The sequence below is a fragment of the Pristiophorus japonicus genome, chromosome 2, assembly GCF_044704955.1.
Source record: "Pristiophorus japonicus isolate sPriJap1 chromosome 2, sPriJap1.hap1, whole genome shotgun sequence".
NCBI lineage: Eukaryota > Metazoa > Chordata > Chondrichthyes > Pristiophoridae > Pristiophorus > Pristiophorus japonicus.
In genome coordinates this window covers 167,223,031-167,244,856 of record NC_091978.1, presented here as the reverse complement: position 1 = coordinate 167,244,856, position 21,826 = coordinate 167,223,031, and the positions used below count along the sequence as shown (strand labels likewise).

Below are 21,826 nucleotides of genomic sequence, written 5' to 3'. Positions count from 1 at the left end.
TGAGGGAGTACTGCACTGTCGGAGGTGCCGTCTTTTGGATATGTTAAACCGAGGCCCCATTTACTCTCTCAAGTGGACGTAAAAGATCCCATGGCACTATTTCGAAGAAGAGCAGGGGAATTATCCCCGGTGTCCTGGTCAATATTTATCCTTCAATCAACATAACAAAAAAACAGATTATCTGGCCATTATCACATTGCCGTTTGTGGGAGCTTGCTTGTGCATAAATTGGCTGCTGTGTTTCCTACATTACAACAGTGACTACACTCCAAAAGTACTTCATTGGCTGTAAAGTGCTTTGAGACATCCGGTGGTCATGAATGGCATTATATAAATCCAAGTCTTTCTATTTTTCTTTTTTTTTTAAGCCAGGTTTCCATTATTGCCATTACATCATATTCCCATGTAGCTTTTTGCACCTCCTGCAGCTCACCAACCTTATTAACTGTACTTTGTGCATTTACACACATGCACTTCAAACCCCTAACTTAGACTGCTTTGTACTTTGTATGATCATACCTAATTCTGTATTATTTCTAACTAACTGTCTCTCCGAGTCCTCTGTTCACCTTGTTTCTACTTGTTAATACTACACCCTGGTGCCCAAACCCATGCTGAATTAGTTTAAATCCTCACCCACAGCACTAGTAAACCTGCCTGCGAGGACATTGATCCTAGTTCTGTCCAGGTGCAACCCGTTCATCTTGAACAGGTCCCTCCTGCTACAGAACTAGTCCCAGTGTCCCACAAATCTGAAGCCCTCACTTCTGCACAATGTCTCTAGCCACGCATTAACCTGCCATATTCTCCTAGTTCTACTCTCACAGGTGCATGGCACTGGGCATTACCCAGAGTTCACTACCTTTGAAGTCCTGCTTTTTAACTTCCTCCCTAGTTCCTTACACTCTGACTGTAGGACTTCAACCCTCTTCCTCCCTATGTTGTTGGTTCTGACACGGACCACTACTTCTGTCTCTTCCCTGCACCCCTGCATAATGTCTTTCTCCCTCTCCATGATGTTCCTTACCCTGGCACCAAGGAGGCAACTTACCATACATTGATGGTAGCAGAACTGCCTGTCTGTCCCCCTGTCTATCGAATCCCCAATTATTACTGCATTCCTACACTTTCCTGTAACCCCTGTGCAGTGCTTTGCTTCACTGTGCCAGGCTCGGTACTGCAATCCTTCGAGGTGTTGTCACTCTCACTTGTATTCAATGCTGAATATCTGTCTGAAAGTGTCTGCACTACCAACAGCTGAGGCTTCCCCTCCCACCAGTACAGACTTGTAAAATTGCCCCTTAAAGGTTAATGTACAACTGATGTCATTATATAGGAATACACTGCCCTGTGGCAACATTTTCTTTATTAGGTTTCTGACATTTTATAGGAATTAATAGGGGATCCAATGAGAAAAGTGGGCTCCACATCTAACTCTCTGATGACGCATACACTATGAGGACAATTCCTCATGGTAGAAGTGCCAAGGCCTGCAGATATGGATGGTGGCATTTTGGCAAGTGCATCATGAAAAAAGGCATGCTTTCTATATTGCAGTGCCATGGAAAGTACAATATACTGTTTGTGTTACAGTTACTCAGGCGTTCTTGGTGTATGGGTCATCAGAGAGTACAAGGACATCAGTAGCTATTGTGCAGCAAAAGGTTGGAAGCTCCAGTGTAGGTAACACTCAGGTGTGGCCTGAAAATTAGTTCCACCTCCATTGGTAGGTTTTAATGCAGATCTGTTGGGATAGTGCCCTCAAATGACATAAAGAGCAACCTACTTCACAACAACTTGCATTTATATAGCATCTTTAATGTATTAAAACGTCCAACGGTGCTTCACAGGAGTGTTATCAAACAAAATTTGACACTGAGCCCCAAAAAAAGGTATTAGGTTAGGTGACCAAAAACTTGGTAAAATATGCAGGTTTTAAGGAGCGGCTTAAAGAGGAGAGAGAGGTAGAGAAGCAGAGAGGTTTAGAGAGGGAATTCCAGAATTTCGGGCCTCGGCGGCTGAAGGCAAGGCCGCCAATGGTGGCGTGATGGGAATCGGGGACACGAAAGATTCTCCATTGGATGACCACAGAGTTCTTGGAGGGTTGTAGGGCTGGAGGAGGTTACAGAGGTTACAAAAAAAGGGAGGGGTGAGGCAATGGAAGGATATGATCATAAGGATAAGAATATTAAAATTGTGACATTGTCGGACAGGGAGCCAGCACAGCATTTATAAGAACATAAGAAATAAGAGCAGGAGTAGACCATTTGGCCCCTCGAGCCTGCCCTGCCATTCAATAAGATCATGGCTGATCTGATATTGGGCTCAGCTCCACTTCCCTGCCAGCTCCCCATAACCCTTCACGCCCTTATCGCTCAAAAATCAGTCTAACTCCGCCTTCAATATATTCAATGACACAGCCTCCACAGCTCTTTGGGGCAGAACATTACACAAGATTTATGACCCTCTGAGAGATTAAATTGCTTTTCATCTCAGTTTTAAATAGATGACCCTTTGTTCTGAAACTATGTCCCGTAGTCCTAGATTCCGCCATGAGGGGCAATATCCTCTCTGCATCTACCTTGTCGAGCCCCCTCAGTATCTTAAATATTTCAATAAGATCACCTCTCATTCTTCTAAACTCCAAGGAGCATAGGCTCAACCTACTCAACCTCTTAACCTTTCCTCATAAGTCAACCCCTTCATCTCAAGAATCAACCGGGTGAACCTTCTCTGAACTGCCTCTTTAAATAAGGATCAAAACTGCATGCAGTACTCTAGGTGTGGCCTCACCAATACCCTGTACAGTTGTAGCAAGACTTATCTGCTTTTATCCCCCTTACAATAAAGACCAACATTCCATTTACCTTCCTGATTACTTGCTGTACCTGCATACTAACTTTTTGTTTTTCGTGCACAAGAACCCCCAGGTCCCTCTGTACTGCAGCATTTTGTAATTTCTCACCATTTAAATAATAATTTGCTTTTTTATTTTTCCTGGCAAAGTGGATAAACTCACACTTTCCCACATTATACTCCATCTGCCAAATGTTTACCCACTCACTTAGCCTGTCTATCCCTTTGATGGTTTCTTGTGTCCCCCTCACAATTTGCTTTCCCACCCATCTTTGTTTCATCAGTAAACTTGACTAATTACATTCGGTCCCTTCATCCAAGTCATTAACATAAATTGTAAATAGTTGAGGCCTCAGGACAAAGCAGCTGAAAAGTGAAATATTTTACAGCCTTCATCAAGAGTGGACTCCCAACCCACTTTGGAGCCTTTTTTTCAGTAATAGAGGTAGTAAACCGAGATCACAAGTGAAAGCTGAAAGTCAGTTTTTTTTTTCTCTCGCTTATTCAGTAAAAACTGGTCGGTGGACATGGTGCAGACTGGCTGGTCAATATTTGTGGTTGATGCTGTGTTTTACATTTTAATTGAATGAAGAAACCCTGCTGGACGATCAGGAAGGTCCCAGATTTTATCCCTAATCAATGCTGAGTTACATGATCGCTGATCAGGCATGGGGATCAAACCTGAGAGTTTTGTTCTGTTTATGGCTCAGATATAGGAACATAGGAACAGGAGTAGGCCATTCAGCCATCGAGTCTGCTCCACCATTCAATGAGATCATGGCTGACCTCACTTCATATACCCACCTTTGCCCCATATCCCTTAATACCTTCGGTGAAAAAAAAAATACTAATCTCAGATTCAAAATTAATAATTAATCTAGCATCAATAGCCATTTGCAGAAAAGTGTTCCAAAATTCTACCACCCTTTGTGTGGAAGTATTTCCTCATTTCACTCCTGTAAGGTCTCACTCTAATTTTTAGACGATGCTTCTAATCCTAGAATCCCCAACCAGCAGAAATAGTTTCTCTCCATTTACCCCATCTGTTCCCCTTAATATCTTGAAAACTTTGATCAAGCCACTTCTTAAGCTTCTAAATTCTAGGGAATACAGCCCTAATTAGTGTAATCTCTCCTCGTAAATTAACCCTTGGTGAGGGTTTCAGCAGCAGATGTGCTAAGGCAGGGGCAGAGATGGATAATGTTCCAGAGGTGGAAGTAGGCAGTCTTTGTGATAGAGACGATATAACGTCGAAAGCTCAGACTGCATGAAGACATGGCTATCCTGGCCCTGGGAACCCAAATTTGGAAAGCAGACCTGAAACTGGCATTCGGCCCCCTATTTGCATATGCAAAAGATTTAATGCCTGTTTCAGGCATGGGCCTGGATGCCTATACTGGAGCTTTTATTATCATCATAGACAGTCCCTCGGAGTCGAGGATGACTTGCTTCCACTCTATAAGTGAGTTCTCAGGTGACTGAGGAGTCCCATGCGGCACCTACAGTCTCTGTCACAGGTGGGGTAGACAGAGTTGAAGTAAGGGGTGAGTTGACGTACGCTCCTTTCATTGTTTATGCTTATTTTCTGCTTGTTCTCGGCGATGGAACTCCAGATGCTCAGCGCCCTCCTAAATGCTCTTCCTCCACTTTGGGCGGTCTTGGGTCAGGGATTCCCAGGAGTCGGTGGGGATGTTGCACTTTATCAAGGAGTCTTTGAGGGTGTCCTTGAAGCATTTTCTCTGCCCACCTGGGGCTCACTTGCCGGGTCGAAGCTCCATATAGAGCACTTGCTTGGGGAGTCTTGTGTCGGGCATGCGAACAATGTGTCACGCCCAACAGAGTTGACTGAGCGTGGTCAATGCTTCTATGTTGGGGATGTTGGCCTGAGCGAGAACACTGATGTTGGTGCGTCTGTCCTGTCAATGGATTTGCAGGATCTTGCGAAGGCAGCGTTGGAGGTACTTCTCCAGTGCTTTGAGGTGTCTGCTGTATATAGTCCACGTCTCTGAACCATATAGGAGGGCGAGTATCGCTACTGCCCTGTAGGCATTAAGCTTGGTCTACAGACTGGAGCTACAGTCATGAGACGGGAGCATTTATTAATATGGCAGGTGGCACCGTTCATGCACGGAATGTACGCGTGCATGTCACCCACCATATTGGATGCTTTGATTCAATTGCTGGGAAAGCTGAAGAGCATCTTGACTCAGTACTACACGATACAATTTTAGAGTTGCTGGTGCAAGAACTGCAACATTCCAACAGGAACAATATCCATACTGATTGTGAGGAGGTGAAGCACGGAGTACTGTTATGTTCAACAGTCAAAAGAAGTGTGAGCAGAGGCGGAAAACGTTTTGAAGAAGAAGCCAATGCAAGTCTAAGCAGTATTTCACTATACCAGGTAAATGGGTAATTTATGCTTGGCAGTATGTCCTCCTCTCACCCGGTTAAACCATGAAAAAGAAAGACTTGCATTAATATAGCGCCTTTCATGACCTCAGGAAGTCTCAAAGCACTTTACAGCCAATGAAGTACTGAGGCTGCATTCTAAATCTGAAGAAAACAGTTCTTTCCAAGCTTCCCATGCATGTCCATACTGCAGCAAGGCACACCTAACTGGAGGCTGAAAATGTTGTCACATTAACATTTGAAAATGTAAAGCCACAAAGAAAATTTGCAACACAGCACTATTTGCATGATGCATCTTTCATTAATCACTTTCAAGCTGCGGTGCACGGTGGGAACTTGAATGGCACTCTTTGCACAATTCAAACTTCCAGCATACAAACATAGAAACATAGAAACGTAGAAAATAGGTGCAGGAGTAGGCCATTCGGCCCTTCGAGTCTGCACCACCATTCAATAAGATCATGGCTGATCATTCCTTCAGAACCCCTTTCCTGCTTTCTCTCCATACCCCTTGATCCCCTTAACCGTAAGAGCCATACCTAACTCCCTCTTAAATATATCCAGTGAACTGGCATCAACAATTCTCTGCGGCAGGGAATTCCACAGGTTAACAACTCTCTGAGTGAAGAAGTTTCTCCTCATCTCTGTCCTAAATGGCCTACCCCTTATCCTAAGACTATGTCCCCTGGTTCTGGACTTCCCCAACATCAGGAACATTCTTCCCGCATCTAACCTGTCCAGTCCCGTCAGAATCTTATATGTTTCTATGAGAAACCCTCTCATTCTTCTAAACTCCAGTGAATAAAGGCCCAGTTGATTCAGTCTCTCCTCAGATGACAGCCCAGCCATCCTTGGAATCAGTCTGGTGAACCTTCGCTGCACTCCCTCAATAGCAAGATCGTCCTTCCTCAGACTAGGAGAGCAAAACTGAACACAATATTCCAGCTGAGGCCTCACTAAGGCCCTGCACAACTGCAGTAAGACCTCCCTGCTTCTATATTCAAATCCCCTAGCTAGGAAGGCCAACATACCATTTGCTTCTTCACCGCCTGCTGTACCTGCGTGCCCACTTTCAGTGACTGATGAACCATGACATCTCGTTGCACCTCCCCTTTTCCTAGTCTGCCGCCATTCAGATAATATTCTGCCTTCATGTTTTTGCCCCCAAAATGGATAACCTCACATTTATCCACATTATACTGCATCTGCCATCTCATCTAACCTGCAGCCTGTAGCCTCTTAGCGTCCTCCTCACAGCTCACACCACCACCCAGTTTAGTGTCATCTGCAAACTTGGAGATATTACACTCTATTCCTTCATCCAAATCGTTAATGTATATTATAAAGAGCTGGGGTGCCAGTACTGAGCCCTGCGGCACTCCACTAGTCACTGTCTGCCATTCTGAAAAGGACCCGTTTATCCCGACTCTCTGCTTCCTGTCTGCCAACCAGTTCCCTATCCACGTCAGTATATTACCCCCAATACCATGTGCTTTGACTTTGCACAACAATCTCTTATATGGTACCTTGTCAAAAGCCTTCTGAAAGTCCAAATATACCACATCCATTGGTTCTCCCTTGTCTACTCTGCTAGTTACATCCTCAAAAAATTCCAGAAGATTCGTCAAGCATGATTTCCCTTTCCTAAATCCACGCTGACTTGATCCGATCCTGTCACCGCTTTCCAAATGTGCTGCTATTTCGTCCTTCATGATCAATTCCAACATTTTCCCCACTACTGATGTCAAGCTAACCGGTCTATAATTACCCGTTTTCTCTCTCCCTCCTTTTTAAAAAAGTGGTGTTACATTAGCTACCCTCCAGTCCATGGGAACTGATCCAGAGTCAATAGCTACTGTTGGAAAATGATCACCAATGAATCCACTATTTCTAGGGCCACTTCCTTGAGCACTCTGGGATGCAGACTATCAAGCCCCGGGGATTTATCGGTCTTCAATCCCATCAATTTCCCTAACACATTTTCCCGCCTAATAAGGATATCCTTCAGTTCCTCCTTCTCAATAGACCCACTGTCCCCTAGTATCTCAGTGTTACCTCCTTGGTGCAAAATAAGAGGGAGAAAACCCAAAATAATTTCAAACCTTTGAGTCATTGTAAACAGACAATGCTGGGAACCTAGAGCCTGAGAACATGGAGGGAGGGGATCATGGTGAAGTTGGAGGCCTCCTTAAAGATTAGGGCTGATATCATCTGTTTCCTCTTACTCTCTCTCTCTGCACTCACTCAGTCACAGGTATCAATTTTAGCATACTACAGTTTTGCACAATATTAGCAATATAAACTCTGTTTAAATTGGTGACTTGCAGCCAGAATTGTATCATATGCTCTTCTTTTGTTTCTGTATGCATCCCTGCAGAACCAGGAAACATGCTCAAATTGAAATTACCTCACAGTAACATCCATCATTCACTCTTTCCATATTAAGAACCAGCATTGGTACTGCAATAGAGCTCCACCGAGTGGACTACTGTGGTAATGCAACTACTGATGTAAATAATAAAAGGGTCATGTGGCAAAGTCATATGATGACAGTTTTTTGTGTAAGAGCCATTTTGTAGTGTGTGTTTCTTAGTGATGTTGTAAGAATATATCGCTTTGGCGATGAGGATAGGATAATCGGATTCCCTAGCTGAAATTTTTGTTGGTGGATGATCCAGCCAACTGAATAGAGAGACTTTGAGAGATTCTTTGTTTTGCAGAACAGCTAAAAATCCAAGGTAAATTACAAGCACACTTGGCTGAACTGAAGAGTCCAGATGGCTTCGCCTATGGAAATAATAAGGCGCTTGGATGAGTTCCACCATGACCGAGAGACTTTTTGGAACATATGTGGAGTGGCTAGAAATGTTTTTTACCACAAATAGTATCGTCAAAGACCCCGATGATGTAAACCATAACCGGTAGGTTTTAGAAAGGAACTGAGCTATTTTCTTGACTGAAGCAGGCCCTGAGGTGTATGAAACCTTAAGAAATGTGCTTGTTCCTGTCGAGCCAAAGAACACGCCACTGACGGAGAACAGCACTACAGTCCTAAGCACCTGGAAATTGCTGAAAGTTATCATTTTGGAATATGAGAGCAATTAATTGATGGAACTATCAGTGAGTCCATTGTAGCTTTAAAAAAGCTTTCCATTCACTGTCATTTTGGAAACATACAGGACTGAGCATTGAGCGACCACTTTGTTTGTGGGTGGAAAAACAAAGCAATCAGAAGAAAATTGTTGACAACCCCTAACTTGACTTTTGAATTCACTTGTCAGAGAGCTATGTCGAAGGATATGGCCGACCAATACTCCCGAGAGTTTTGCATCATTTCCAGTCATCAGACAACCGAGGTGAATTGCCTGCAGGTTAGAAGTAAAAGGCAGTTCAGCAACTGGACAAGGTAACAGCGCATTGAAGTTGTGCTATTGGTATCTGGGACAACACATTGCTCAAAGCTGTCCATATATGAAGGCAGAGTGTTTCTTCTGCAAGAAAACTGGGCTTCCTGCAAAGGCTTTCTGACTGAAGAGTAAACCAACTTTCAATGCCATAAGTAGAAATCACCAGAGATTACATAGCATGGAAGAGAAGCAACAGGACGATGAGGTTCTGGAGATACAAGTCATCAGGAGCATGAGGGTATCAAATAACGATTCGAGATGTATCAATATCTCGACATGTTGCATGATTTTCCACTGTAAATAGAGCTGCGAGTGTACTCAGGAGAGCAAATCCCTATGGTAGGACGTATCACCATAACGGTGAAATACAAGGATCAGTTTCAGAGCCTGTACCTCATAGTAATAGCAGGAGACAAACCTGCCTTGATAGGTAGAAATGGGTTGGGATCACTGAAGCTGGATTAGAATGATATTTTTCGTGTGGACACGAAATTTGCATCGAAACAGGATGTCATTAAGCAGTATCCGAACGTGTTCCTTGAAACAGGCAGTCCGATCCAAGACTTCAAGGTGAGTGTCGGAGTACAGAAGGACACAAGATCAGTTTACTGCAAGCCACGTCCCGTGCCATATACACTCAAGGAGAAAGTTGAGCAAGAACTCAAAATACTACAAACTTCAATACTAAAATATTAGAAAAAAGGAGGCAGATAAAAACCAGGAAACGATAGACCAGTTAGCCTAACATCTGTGGTTGGGAAAATGTTGGAGTCCATTATTAAAGAAGCAGTAGCAGGACATTTGGAAAAGCAAAATTCGGTCAGGCAGAATCAGCATGGATTTATGAAGGGGAAGTCACGTTTGACAAATTTGGTGGAGTTCTTTGAGGATGTAATGAACAGGGTGGATAAAGGGGAACCAGTGGATGTGATGTATTTGGATTTCCAGAAAGCATTCGCCAAGGTGCCACATATAAGGTGACTGCACAAGATAAAAGTTCACAGGGTTGCGGGTAATATATTAGCATGGATAGAGGATTGGCTAACTAACAGAGAACAGAGAGTCGGGATAAATGGTTCATTCTCGGGTTGGCAACCAGTAACTAGTGGCGTGCCGCAGGGATCAGTGCTGGGGCCCCAACTATTTACAATCTATATTAACCACTTGGAAGAAGGGACTGAGTGCAACGTAGCCAAGTTTGCTGATGATACAAAGATGGGAGGAAAAGCACTGTGGAGGAAGACACAAAAATCTGCAAAAGAACATAGACAGGCTAAGTGAGTGGGCAAAAATTTGGCAGATGGAGTATGATGTTGGAAAGTGTGACGTCATGCACTTTGGCAGAAAAAAATCAAAGAGCAAGTTATTATTTAAATGAAGAAAAATTGCAAAATGCCGCAGTACAGCGGGACCTGGGGGTACTTGTGCATGAAACACAAAAGGATAGTATGCAGGTACAACAAGTGATCAGGAAGGCCAATGGTATCTTGGCCTTTATTGCAAAGGGGATGGAGTATAAAAGTAGGGAAGTCTTGCTACAGCTATATAAGGTATTGGTGAGGCCACACCTGAAATACTGCGTGCAGTTTTGGTTTCCATATTTACGAAAGGATATACTTGCTTTGGAGGTATTTCAGAGAAGGTTCACTAGGTTGATTCTGGGGATGAGGTCGTTGACTTATGAGGAAAGGTTGAGTAGGTTGGGCCTCTACTCATTGGAATTCAGAAGAATGAGAGGTGATCTTATCGAAACATAAAAACATAAGAACATAAGAATTAGGAACAGGAGTAGGCCATCTAGCCCCTCGAGCCTGCTCCGCCATTCAACAAGATCATGGCTGATCTGGCCGTGGACTCAGCTCCACTTACCCGCCCGCTGCCCGTAACCCTTAATTCCCTTATTGGTTAAAAATCTATCTATCTGTGACTTGAATACATTCAATGAGCTAGCCTCAACTGCTTCCTTGGGCAGAGAATTCCACAGATTCACAACCCTCTGGGAGAAGAAATTCCTTCTCAACTCGGTTTTAAATTGGGTCCCCCGTATTTTGAGGTTGTGCCCCCTAGTTCTAGTCTCCCCGACCAGTGGAAACAACCTCTCTGCCTCCATCTTGTCTATCCCTTTCATTATTTTAAATGTTTCTATAAGATCACCCCTCATCCTTCTGAACTCCAACGAGTAAAGACCCAGTCTACACAATCTATCATCATAAGGTAACCCCCTCATCTCCGGAATCAGCCTCGTGAATCATCTCTGTACCGCCTCCAAAGCTAGTATATCCTTCCTTAAGTAAGGTGACCAAAACTGCATGCAGAACTCCAGATGCGGCCTCACCAATACCCTATACAGTTGCAGAAGGACCTCCCTGCTTTTGTACTCCATCCCTCTCGCAATGAAGGCCAACATTCCATTCGCCTTCCTGATTACCTGCTGCACCTGCAAACTAATTTTTTGGGATTCATGCACAAGTACCCCCAGGTCCCTCTGCACCGTAGCATGTTGTAATTTCTCCCCATTCAATTAATATTCCCTTTTACTGTCTTTTTTCCCAGGATGGATGACCTCACACTTTCCGACATTGTATTCCATCTGCCAAACCTTAGCCCATTCGCTTAACCTATCTAAATCTCTTTGCAGCCTTTCTGTGTCCTCTACACAACCCGCTTTCCCACTAATCTTTGTGTCATCTGCAAATTTTGTTACACTACACTCTGTCCCCTCTTCCAGGTCATCTATGTATATTGTAAACAGTTGTGGTCCCAGCACCAATCCCTGTGGCACATCACTAACCACCGATTTCCAACCTGAAAAGGACCCATTTATCCCGACTCTCCGCTTTCTGTTCACCAGCCAATTCTCTATCCATGCTAATACATTTCCTCTGACTCAGCGTACCCTTATCTTCTGCAGTAACCTTTTGTGTGGCATCTTATCGAATGCCTTTTGAAAATCTAAATACACCACATCCATCGGTACACCTCTATCCACCATGCTCGTTATATCCTCAAAGAATTCCAGTAAATTAGTTAAACATGATTTCCCCTTCATGAATCCATGCTGCGTCTGCTTGATTGCACTATTCCTATCTAGATGTCCCACTATTTCTTCCTTAATGATAGTTTCAAGCATTTTCCCCACTACAGATGTTAAACTAATGGGCCTATAGTTACCTGCCTTTTGTCTGACCCCTTTTTTAAACAGAGGCGTTACATTAGCTGTTTTCCAATCCGCTGGTATCTCCCCAGAGTCCAGAGACTTTTGGTAGATTATAACGAATGCATCTGCTATAACTTCCGCCATCTCTTTTAATACCCTGGGATGCATTTCATCAGGACCAGGGGACTTGTCTACCTTGAGTCCCATTAGCCTGTCCAGCACTACCCCCCTAGTGATAGTGATTGTCTCAAGGTCCTCCCTTCCCACATTCCTGTGACCAGCAATTTTTGGCATGGTTTTTGTGTCTTCCACTGTGAAGACCGAAGCAAAATAATTGTTTAAGGTCTCAGCCATTTCCACATTTCCCATTATTAAATCCCCCTTCTCATCTTCGAAGGGACCAACATTTACTTTAGTCACTCTTTTCCGTTTTATATATCTGTAAAAGCTTTTACTATCCGTTTTTATGTTTTGCGCAAGTTTACCTTCGTAAGCTATCTTTCCTTTCTTTATTGCTTTCTTAGTCATTCTTTGCTGTCGTTTAAAATTTTCCCAATCTTCTATTTTCCCACTAACCTTGGCCACCTTATACGCATTGGTTTTTAATTTGATACTCTCCTTTATTTCCTTGGTTATCCACGGCTGGTTATCCCTTCTCTTACCGCCCTTCTTTTTCACTGGAATATATTTTTGTTAAGCACTATGAAAGAGCTCCTTAAACGTCCTTCACTGTTCCTCAATTGTAAAACGTATAAGATTATGAGGGGGCTTGACAAGGTGAATGCAGAGAGGATGTTTCCACTGATGGGGAAGACTAGAATTAGAAAGCATGATCTTAGAATAAGGGGCTGCCCATTTAAAACAGAGATGAGGAGAAATTTCTTCTCTCAGAGGGTTGTAAATCTGTGGAATTCGCTGCCTCGGAGAGCTGTGGAAGCTGGGACATTGAATAAATTTAAGACAGAAATAGACAGTTTCTTAAACAGAAAAGGGGATAAGGGTTATGGGGAGCGGGCGGGGAAGTGGAGCTGAATCCATGATCAGATCAGCCATGATGTTATTGAATGGCAGAGTGGTCTCAAGGGGCCGTATGGCCTACTCCTGTTCCAATTTCTTATGTTCTTAAATGGCTGGCCAAACGAGGTATCAGAGAAAGATATTCAAGATATTCATCCATACTTCGTTCATAGGAATGAATTGTCACTGAACAAAGATTGTACCATGCGGGGTGCAAGAGTGGTTAGCTCAAATAATGCCAGGTCCAAATTGTTTGGAGATCTCCATGACCAGCACCTGGGAATGTGTTTTACCAAGAGTTTTGCATGCAGTTACTTATAGTGGCCAGGTTTAGATAAAGGTATAGAGTACATCATCAGTCAGTATACGACATGTCAATTGGTAAGCAAGAAACCACCATCAGTACCATTACAGCTATGGAAATGGCCTCCCAGGGTGTGGCAATCTCCTAGTAAAGAATCCCCTTGGAACGAGTGATCATAGCATGGTTGAGTTTCAAATTCAGATGAAGGGCGAGAAAGTTGAATCTCAAACCAGCATACTAAGCATAAATAAAGGAGACCACAAAGGTATGAGGGCAGAGTTGGCTAAAGTGGACTGGGAAAATAGATTAAAATGTGGGACGGTTGATAAACAGTGGTGTACATTTCAGGAGATATTTCATAACTCTCAAGAAAAATATATTCCAGTGAGGAGCAAAGGGTGTAAAAGAAAAGATCCGTGGCTAACTAAAGAAATAAACGATGGTATCCAATTAAAAACAAGGGCATACAAATTGGCCAAAACTAGTGGGAGGACAGAAGATTGGGAAGCTTTTAAAAGCCAGCAAAGAATGGCTAAAAAAATGATTAAGGAAAGATAGACTATGAAAGTAAACTAGCACAAAATATAAAAACAGATAGCAAGATGTTCTACAGGTATATAAAAAGGAAAAGAGTGGCTAAATTAAATGTTGGTCCTTTTGAGGACAAGACTGGGGAATTAGTGATGGGGAACATGGAGCTGGCAGAAACTCTGAACAAATATTTTGTCTTTACGGTGGAGGACACTAAAAATGTCCCAACGGTGGATAGTCAAGGGGCTATAGCCGGGGAGGAACTTAACACAATCAAAATCACTAAGGAGCTGGTACTCAGTAAGATAATGGGATTAAAGGTGGGTAAATCCCCTGGACCTGATGCCTTGCATCCTAGGGTCTTAAGAGAAGTAGCGGCAGGGATAATGGATGCATTGGTTGTAACTTACCAAAATTCCCTGGATTCTGGGAAGCTCCCAGCAGATTGGAAAACTGCAAATGTAACGCCCCTATTTAAAGAAGGATGCAGACAAAAAGCAGGAAACTATAGACCAGTTAGCCTAACATCTGTGGTTGGGAAGATGTTGGAGTCCATTATTCACAAAGCAGTAGCAGGACATTTGGAAAAGCATAATTCAGTCAAGCAGAGTCAGCATGGATATATGAAGGGGAAGTCATGTTTGACAAATTTGCTGGAATTCTTTGAGGATGTAACGAACAGGGTGGATAAAGGGGAACCAGTGGATGTGATGTATTTGGACTTCCAGAAGGCATTTGACAAGTTGCCACATAAAAGATTACTGCACAAGATAAAAGTTCACAAGGTTGCGGATAATATATTAGCATGGAGAGAGGATTGGTTAACTAACAGAAAACAGAGAGTACGGATAAATGGTTCATTCTCGGGTTGGCAAACACTAACTAGTGGGGTGCTGCAAGGATCAGTGCTGGGACCCCAACTATTTACAATCTATATTAATGACTTGAATGAAGGGACTAGTGTAACGTAGCCAGGTTTGCTGATGATACAAAGATGGGAGGAAGGGCAATGTGTGAGGAGGACACAAAAACCTTGCAAAAGGACATAGGCTAAGTAAGTGGGCAAAAATTTGGCAGATGGAGTATAATGTCGGAAAGTGTGAGGTTATGCACTTTGGCAGAAAAAAATCAAAGAACAAGTTATTATTCAAATGGAGAAAAATTGCAAAGTGCTGGAGTACAGCAGTACCTGGGGGCTCCTGGTGCATGAAACACAAATGGTTATAGTATGCAGGTACAGCAAGTGATCAGGAAGGCAATGGAATCTTAGACTTTATTACAAAGAGGATGGAGTATAAAAGCAGGGAAGTCTTATTACAGTTGTACCGGGTATTGGTGAGACCACACCTGGAATACTGCATGCAGTTTTGGTTTCCATATTTAAGAAAGGATATACTTGCCTTGGAGGCAGTTCAGAGAAGGTTCACTAGGTTGATTCCGGAGATGAGGGGGTTGACTTATGAGGAAAGATTGAGTAAGTTGGGCCTATTCTCATTGGAATTCAGAAGAACGAGAGGTGATCTTGTTGAAATGTATCAGATTATGAGGGGGCTTGACAAGGTGAATGCAGAGAGGATGTTTCCACTGATAGGGGAGACTAGAACTAGAGGGCATAATCTTAGAATAAGGGACCGCCCATTTAAAACAAAGATGAGGGGAAATTTCTTCTCTCAGAGGGTTGTAAATCAGTGGAATTCACTGCCTCAGAAAGATATGGAAGCTGGGTCATTGAATACATTTAAGACAGAGATAGACAGTTTCTTAACTGATAAGGGAATCATCATCATCATCATAGGCGGTCCCTCGAACGAGGATGACTTGCTTCCACACCAAAAGGGATGAGTTCACAGATGTTTCAATGAAGGACCCAATATTCCAGTCCTGAACTCCAGGGACTGCCGGTGCATGGATTTTTTTAACGTGTGGTGACCATTGCACACCAGCCACCAGACGGGCTTGACAGAGCTAGGCCTTGATCCAGTGGCAAGGTTAACCAGGATGACTGGAGACCTGCTCTGTGGCACGGGGCTAGTGCACACACATATCGCAGTGTGGGCTGACCCATGCTGCCCCTGGCTAACTAAGAAAGTAAATGCTGGTATGAAATTGAAAACAAAGGCATGCAATGTCGCAAAGGACAGTGGAAGGCCAGAGGGTGCAACATTTTTAGAAACCAGCAAAGGGCGACTAAAAAAATGATAAAGACAGAGAAGATAGCATGACAGTAAACTAGCAAGAAATATAAAAACAGACAGCAAGAGCTTCTACTAGTATATAAAAAGGAAACGAGTAGCTGAAGTAAACATTGATCCCTTAGAGGCTGAGACTGGAGAATTAATGGCCCTGAATTTCCGATTTGGCCTTCCCGCGGGCATTTTAGAGAAAAAAATCCGCACTTACCTTAAGCTGCTGCCCACGCCCGTACTTCCGAGCCTGTGGTCTGAGCTGACTGCAATTCGCAACGCGTGCACGTGGAGACGTGCGCAGTGCTGGAGCTGGTGTCACATGGCTCTGGGCAGCCAATCAGGTAAGGTATCATAGTAATAGGAGTCCTGCAGGGACCTAAACTCCTATTACTATGATTGTGATAGAGCCTGAAACACCCAAAACACAGCCCCAAACACCCAAAACACTAATATAGAAAATAATTACACTACATTCAGTTAAATTAAAGTTATTAATGTCTTAAAAAAAAAAAATTCCGATTTTTAAAAAAGTTTTTTAAAATAAACTTACTGTTGTGGGAAGGGTTTTAATAACTTGATTTTTAGATGTTTTTATGTTTTTTAAAACACTTGCGCCTGTAAAAGTAGGCTTTTACGGGTGCAATATTTTTGAGGACATTTGTAAGTGTAAGTATCGGAAATTTACACTTACAAATGTCCTCGTTCCCGGTCTGGCTACGATCTGTCTCGCCAGAAACTTGACAGATCGGAAATGTCGATTTCTAGCGCATGCGCATTGCGCGCTGGAAACCGGCATTTTTGATGCCTTCCCGGGTCCGTAGGAACTCTGTACGGACCCGGGGAGGCCGGAATTTCAGGGCCAATAATGGGAAACAGGGAAATGGCAGAGACTTTGAACAAATATTTTCTTTCAGGCTTCATGGTAGAGGACACTAAAAACATCCCAATAATTGATAATCAAGGAGCTATTGTGGGGGTGGGGAAACTTAAAACAATCATTATCATTAGAGGTAAAGTACTGGGCAAACTAATGGCACTAAAGATGGACAAGTTCTCTGGATCTGATGACATGCATCCGAGGGTCTTAAAAGAAGTGGCTACAAAGATAGTGGATGTATTGGTTGTAATCTACCAAAATTCCCTGAATTCTGGAGAGGTCCCAGCAGACTGGAAAACCGCAAATGTAACACCCCTATAAGGGATTATGGGGAACGGGCAGGGAAGTGGACTTGAGTCCATGATCGGACCAGCCATGATTGTATTAAATAGCGGAGCAGGCTCGAGGGACCGTATGGCCTACTCCTGCTCCAATTTCTTATGTTCTTATGTATTAAAGGTTACATGTAGATTTTGCTGAGCTGGACGGATGACAATTGTTCATTGTGATTGCGAGTCATTCGAAGTGGGTAGAGGTGCTTCTGGTGCAGAAAATAACAAGTAAAACAACAGACAATTTGCGAAGATTGTTTTCCTCATATGGCCTCCCAGAAGAAATTGTATCTGATAATAGGTCGCAATTTTGTTCAGAAGAATTTGCACAGTTCATGAGCAGAAATGGTGTGAAACATAATAAAGTTCCACCATTACACCCTGCTGTGAATGGTGCAGCAGAGCGCACAGTACAAATTATAAAACGTGCCCTCATCAAGCAAATGGTGAATCCAAATCCAAAGAAATGGCAGTTGTCGGTGGATCACAAGCAAATTTTCGAATTACTTATCATAATACTCTTCATATATCTTCTGGTAGAACACCAGCAGAGTTGTTTCTCAAACGACAGCCACAAACCAAGTTCTCATTGTTAAATGCAAACTTGGCACAGTCAGTAGAAGAGAAATGATCAAGACAAAAAGAGAGTCATAATAGAGGTGGAGTAATAACGAGAAGTGTGAAATTGAATCAGAAGGTTAAAATGGTTACCAGGAAAAGTAGTGAAGATATGTGGTCCTCGCACATATTTGATCAAGATGTTTGATCATGGAAAGGTTAGGTTTGTTCACGTTGATCATATTTTACCTACAGATGTGGAAGGAGTTGAAAGTTGGAATGATTCAATTATTTCTTATGAGTCAGATAATCTTGTTACAAGTAGAGTATCAGTAGCAAATCCTACATCAGAAGTGAACAAATTAAGAATTTAAGTCTGAGTCCGAATCAGGCAGACAAACCATCTGAAGTTACAGAGAGTTCAAATGTAGATCAAGGGCTGCCCTTGGAGAAAAACTCTCCTCAGGTTCAGCCTAGAATGAGTTCGACACCATGTTGGGAAAGTTCTGTTCGAGAGCAAAGGTATCCTCTTTGAAACAGAAAACCAGCGGTTAAAATTGATTTTTCTTTTGTTGGGTATACCACGCTAGTTATGTATGATGATTATTTTGAAATGATTACTTCATTAAGGAGGGTGAAGTGTAATAGTCACATGCTGACAGTTTTCTGTGTAAGAGCCATCTTGTAGAGTGTATTTTTTCGTGATGGCTTAAGAAAAAATACAGGTACAATACAGCTGAGATTTAGACAGTCAGTTTGTTGGGGCAGCAGTGCTCCAACAGGAACCTGCTGGCTGGAGAATCAGAACAACATAGGAATTGCTAGATGAAAAAAGACTAAGGTCCATCTAATTCACCTTCCCTTGGTAGTCACATAATACAATACTTGAGTTGTTGACTAATCATGGCAATCAATTGCTATTAATTAATTAGTGTATAACAGACCCAGACACAAGACAAGGAAAACCGCCAGTGAAAAAGCTTTGGGAACAATAGGTTCAAAATCACCTGTTTCTCCCAAACATGCTACACTTACCACATATCACATCGCAAGTTACTCATATACTGTATTCCAAAATGCTATTTTCTGAAAGAAATCAAATTCACATTTGAATGAATCAACACTATCTGCTTCTATCTCCCCACCCACTCTTTCCTTCAACGACTGTCTGTCCCACCCGTGACAGATTGTAAATCCCATATTGGACTGTTCAGTCACCTGAGTGAAAGCAAGTCTTCCTCGATTCTGAGGGACTGTCTATGATGATGATGATGATGATGAGGGAGCCTTTTCCATAGATATACCACTCTCTCACTAAAATAATGTTTCCGCAGACTCATTTTGAATTTATCCCTTTCAAGCACAGGCCAGGTCAGCTCACGTCGTTCTTCAGCGAAAGAACCCTGGGATTTGGATCTCACAGTGCCTACATTTAAAAGAACCAACGTTTGATATAATCATTAAAGAATGTGCCAAACACCATGTAACATTTGAAGACAACTGCAGAGAAGTCTTAGTGTCAGCCCTATATTTGCACAGGGCCTCTAGATCCAGAGGGGGGGGGTAGACTATTTTAGTAAATTAGGGTAGTGGGAGGTTGTATGTGGTATTGTAAATGTTGAGGTAATTTTGGATAAGTGATCGTCTGGTTGGCCTGCTGAAAATGCAAGTGTCACCTTTTCCCCCTTTTATAAGATTATGAAGACTATCAATAGTGAAATATAAATGTCCTTAAAATTAACAAGAATATATCATGTTTAATATAACAATTCGAAATTGCAGGTGGAGCATGCCACTAGACCCGTAAAAATACAGCACCATTTTTCTGCAACTACAGGTGCAGTGTCCAAAATCTGGAGTTCCGGAATCCGGAATGTTCCGGAATCCAGACTCTGGGATGATTCGTGGCAGGGTCGTCCGGAATCTGTAAAATGTTCCGGAATCCGGACCGGACGACCCTGCCCTTCCTTGGGACCACGCCGCTGCCTGACCTCGGGGCCTTGCCGCTGCTCGACCTCGGGGCCTCGCCTCGCCGCCGCTTGCCTCGCCCCCCCTTTCCTCGGAGCCTCATCGCCGGCCTGCACAAACACCTCCTCGGCGGGGCCGGCCCGTGTGAACACTTCCTCGGTGGGGCCGACCCAACGACAGCAACCTCAGCGAGGCTGGCCCGAACACCTCCTCGGCGGGACCGGCCCGCCTGACAGCATCCTCAGCAGGCCCCCGCCCGACAACATCCTTGGTGGGGCCAGCGCGATGACGACCTACTCAGCGGGGTCCCGCCCGACGCAAACACCTCCTCGACGGGCCCCGGCGGCCCGCCCAATAACATCCTTGTTGGGGCGGCCCCACAACGACCTCCTCGGCAGGCCCCGGACGGCCCGAACAGCTCCTCGGCAGGTAACCCCACACCCTCGCCCTTTCTAACGATCCGAAATCCAGAAATACCCGAACCTAGGCTCAGGTGTTTCCGGATTCGTGACATCAGAAAGACGTTCCAAAGTCCAGAAAAATGCAAAGTCCGGAACGGCCTCGGTCCCGAGGGTTCAGGATTCGGGATGCTTCACCTCTACTTGTTTCCACTTATCAAGGCCACTCTTGAATTGTCACCTTTTTTGTGGGGGGTGTGGCAGTAATTTTTGAAATTATTGATAAGCATTTGCTAGTTTTATTGGTCAGGTACTATTTACCTTGACTTTCCTGTCAACATTACCCAGTCTCTCAGTTTGGTCCCCTTCAGTTTGCAACCTGTGACAATTGGTTGCCATTTTTTGTCCTATAAAGTTTTGCTCCTTGTCAAAATCCCACTCTCCATTGCACTGTAATAAGGTGGACAGCATTGTGCCTATCAGCAGCCGATATTAGTACTAGGCCAATTAGTATTTGGCCAATAAGGGTTCTAGTTGGCCGGGTCTTTCGTGGCATTCTGGGTAGTAACTATCGTGGACATTTTTGGAATAAAAGCAGAAAATACTGTAAACTCTCAGCAGCTGAGGGAGCATCTGTGGAGAGAGAAAATTGTTGACTTGGGTGTTTGCACTGCAATGCACTGAATACAATACTGCCCTGGGGTTATTTGTGCTTGTTATAAAGTTGATAGTCACCAGAAGAAAAACTATAAAAAGCACAAACTCCTGATATATCTATTTATTTATTTATTGCAGCAGTGATCTTACTACCTCAGGGCCATAGCTTTGACCTCATTGCTCCTCAGCTACTTGTATCTTCCCAGCACCAGATTCACACAGACCCAGTCTTCAGAGGTTATCAGAGTATTAACTGGTAAAAAGCGAGGTCAGGACTTAGGTCAGGAAGCACTTCTTCACACAGAGAGCGATCAATACATGGAATGATAGAGTATTAGATGCAAAAACTCATTCACGAGATAGTATGATCATAGTTTTCTATACAAAGAAGAGTAAGATAGGCTGAATGGTGTATTCTTTTGAAATTATCTTTGTGATCTTTGAGTCAAACATGCAGAACGAAGCAAAGATATAAGGAGGTGCAAATAGAGAGAAGGTGTCTGAGAAGCATACAAATGAGACAAGACAAGAGACCAGGAAAAAGTTACACAAAGGGAGAGATAATGAGGAGACAATCTTCCAAATACAGAAATGTGTATACAAAGCATAAAATAAAAGAGACAAACAAAAATATAAAAATATTGAAAGGTAAATCAAGGCAGAGAAATGGACACAGAAAGAATTGGGCACCGGGTGACAAGCAGAGAAATAATTATGTGAAAGGAGAGAAATTTTCCTACGTTTTTACATGAACAACACAATGGGATATTAACACCCCAGGCAATAAAAATATCATATCCTCTGACTTGCCATGAGCAATATCATGGCAGATCCGTTAAATATACATTATATACATAGTGACGAGCTGTTCAAGGGCAGAATAAAAAGTGCAACCAAAGCATAATTCATTCAGAATAAGAGCTACTGATATGTATATATATAAATAGAGAGAGAGAGAGAGAGATGAATTGAATCACCGTGCTGAATGAAGAGCTCTGTCAAGCAGATAGCACAGATCAGCAAACACTGGAGTATTTTGAAGGAATGGCTGCAAAATGTCAAGATGATAAAATTGCAGGGCTATTCTGGCACATGTTCTGATATGACAATATGAACATGAGAAGAATGCTTTACTTTCAGAAACTGCAAGAGTATGGCGATGCATT

General features: G+C 43.1%; 1 protein-coding gene across 3 annotated transcripts in view; it reads right to left on the bottom strand.

The window, feature by feature from the left end:
- The window catches only part of LOC139242055 (BTB/POZ domain-containing protein KCTD8-like), a 445,346-nt gene that overhangs the window by 87,632 nt on the left and 335,888 nt on the right, over positions 1 to 21,826 (bottom strand). Inside the window, exon 3 of one of the 3 annotated variants that reach the window (XM_070870210.1) lies at positions 15,720 to 15,750. The exons of the other annotated variants lie outside the window; for them this stretch is intronic. Coding sequence (XP_070726311.1) covers positions 15,720 to 15,750 — 31 coding nt within the window. The remainder of the gene's footprint in view (positions 1 to 15,719; positions 15,751 to 21,826) is intronic. 3 annotated transcript variants of the gene reach the window in all.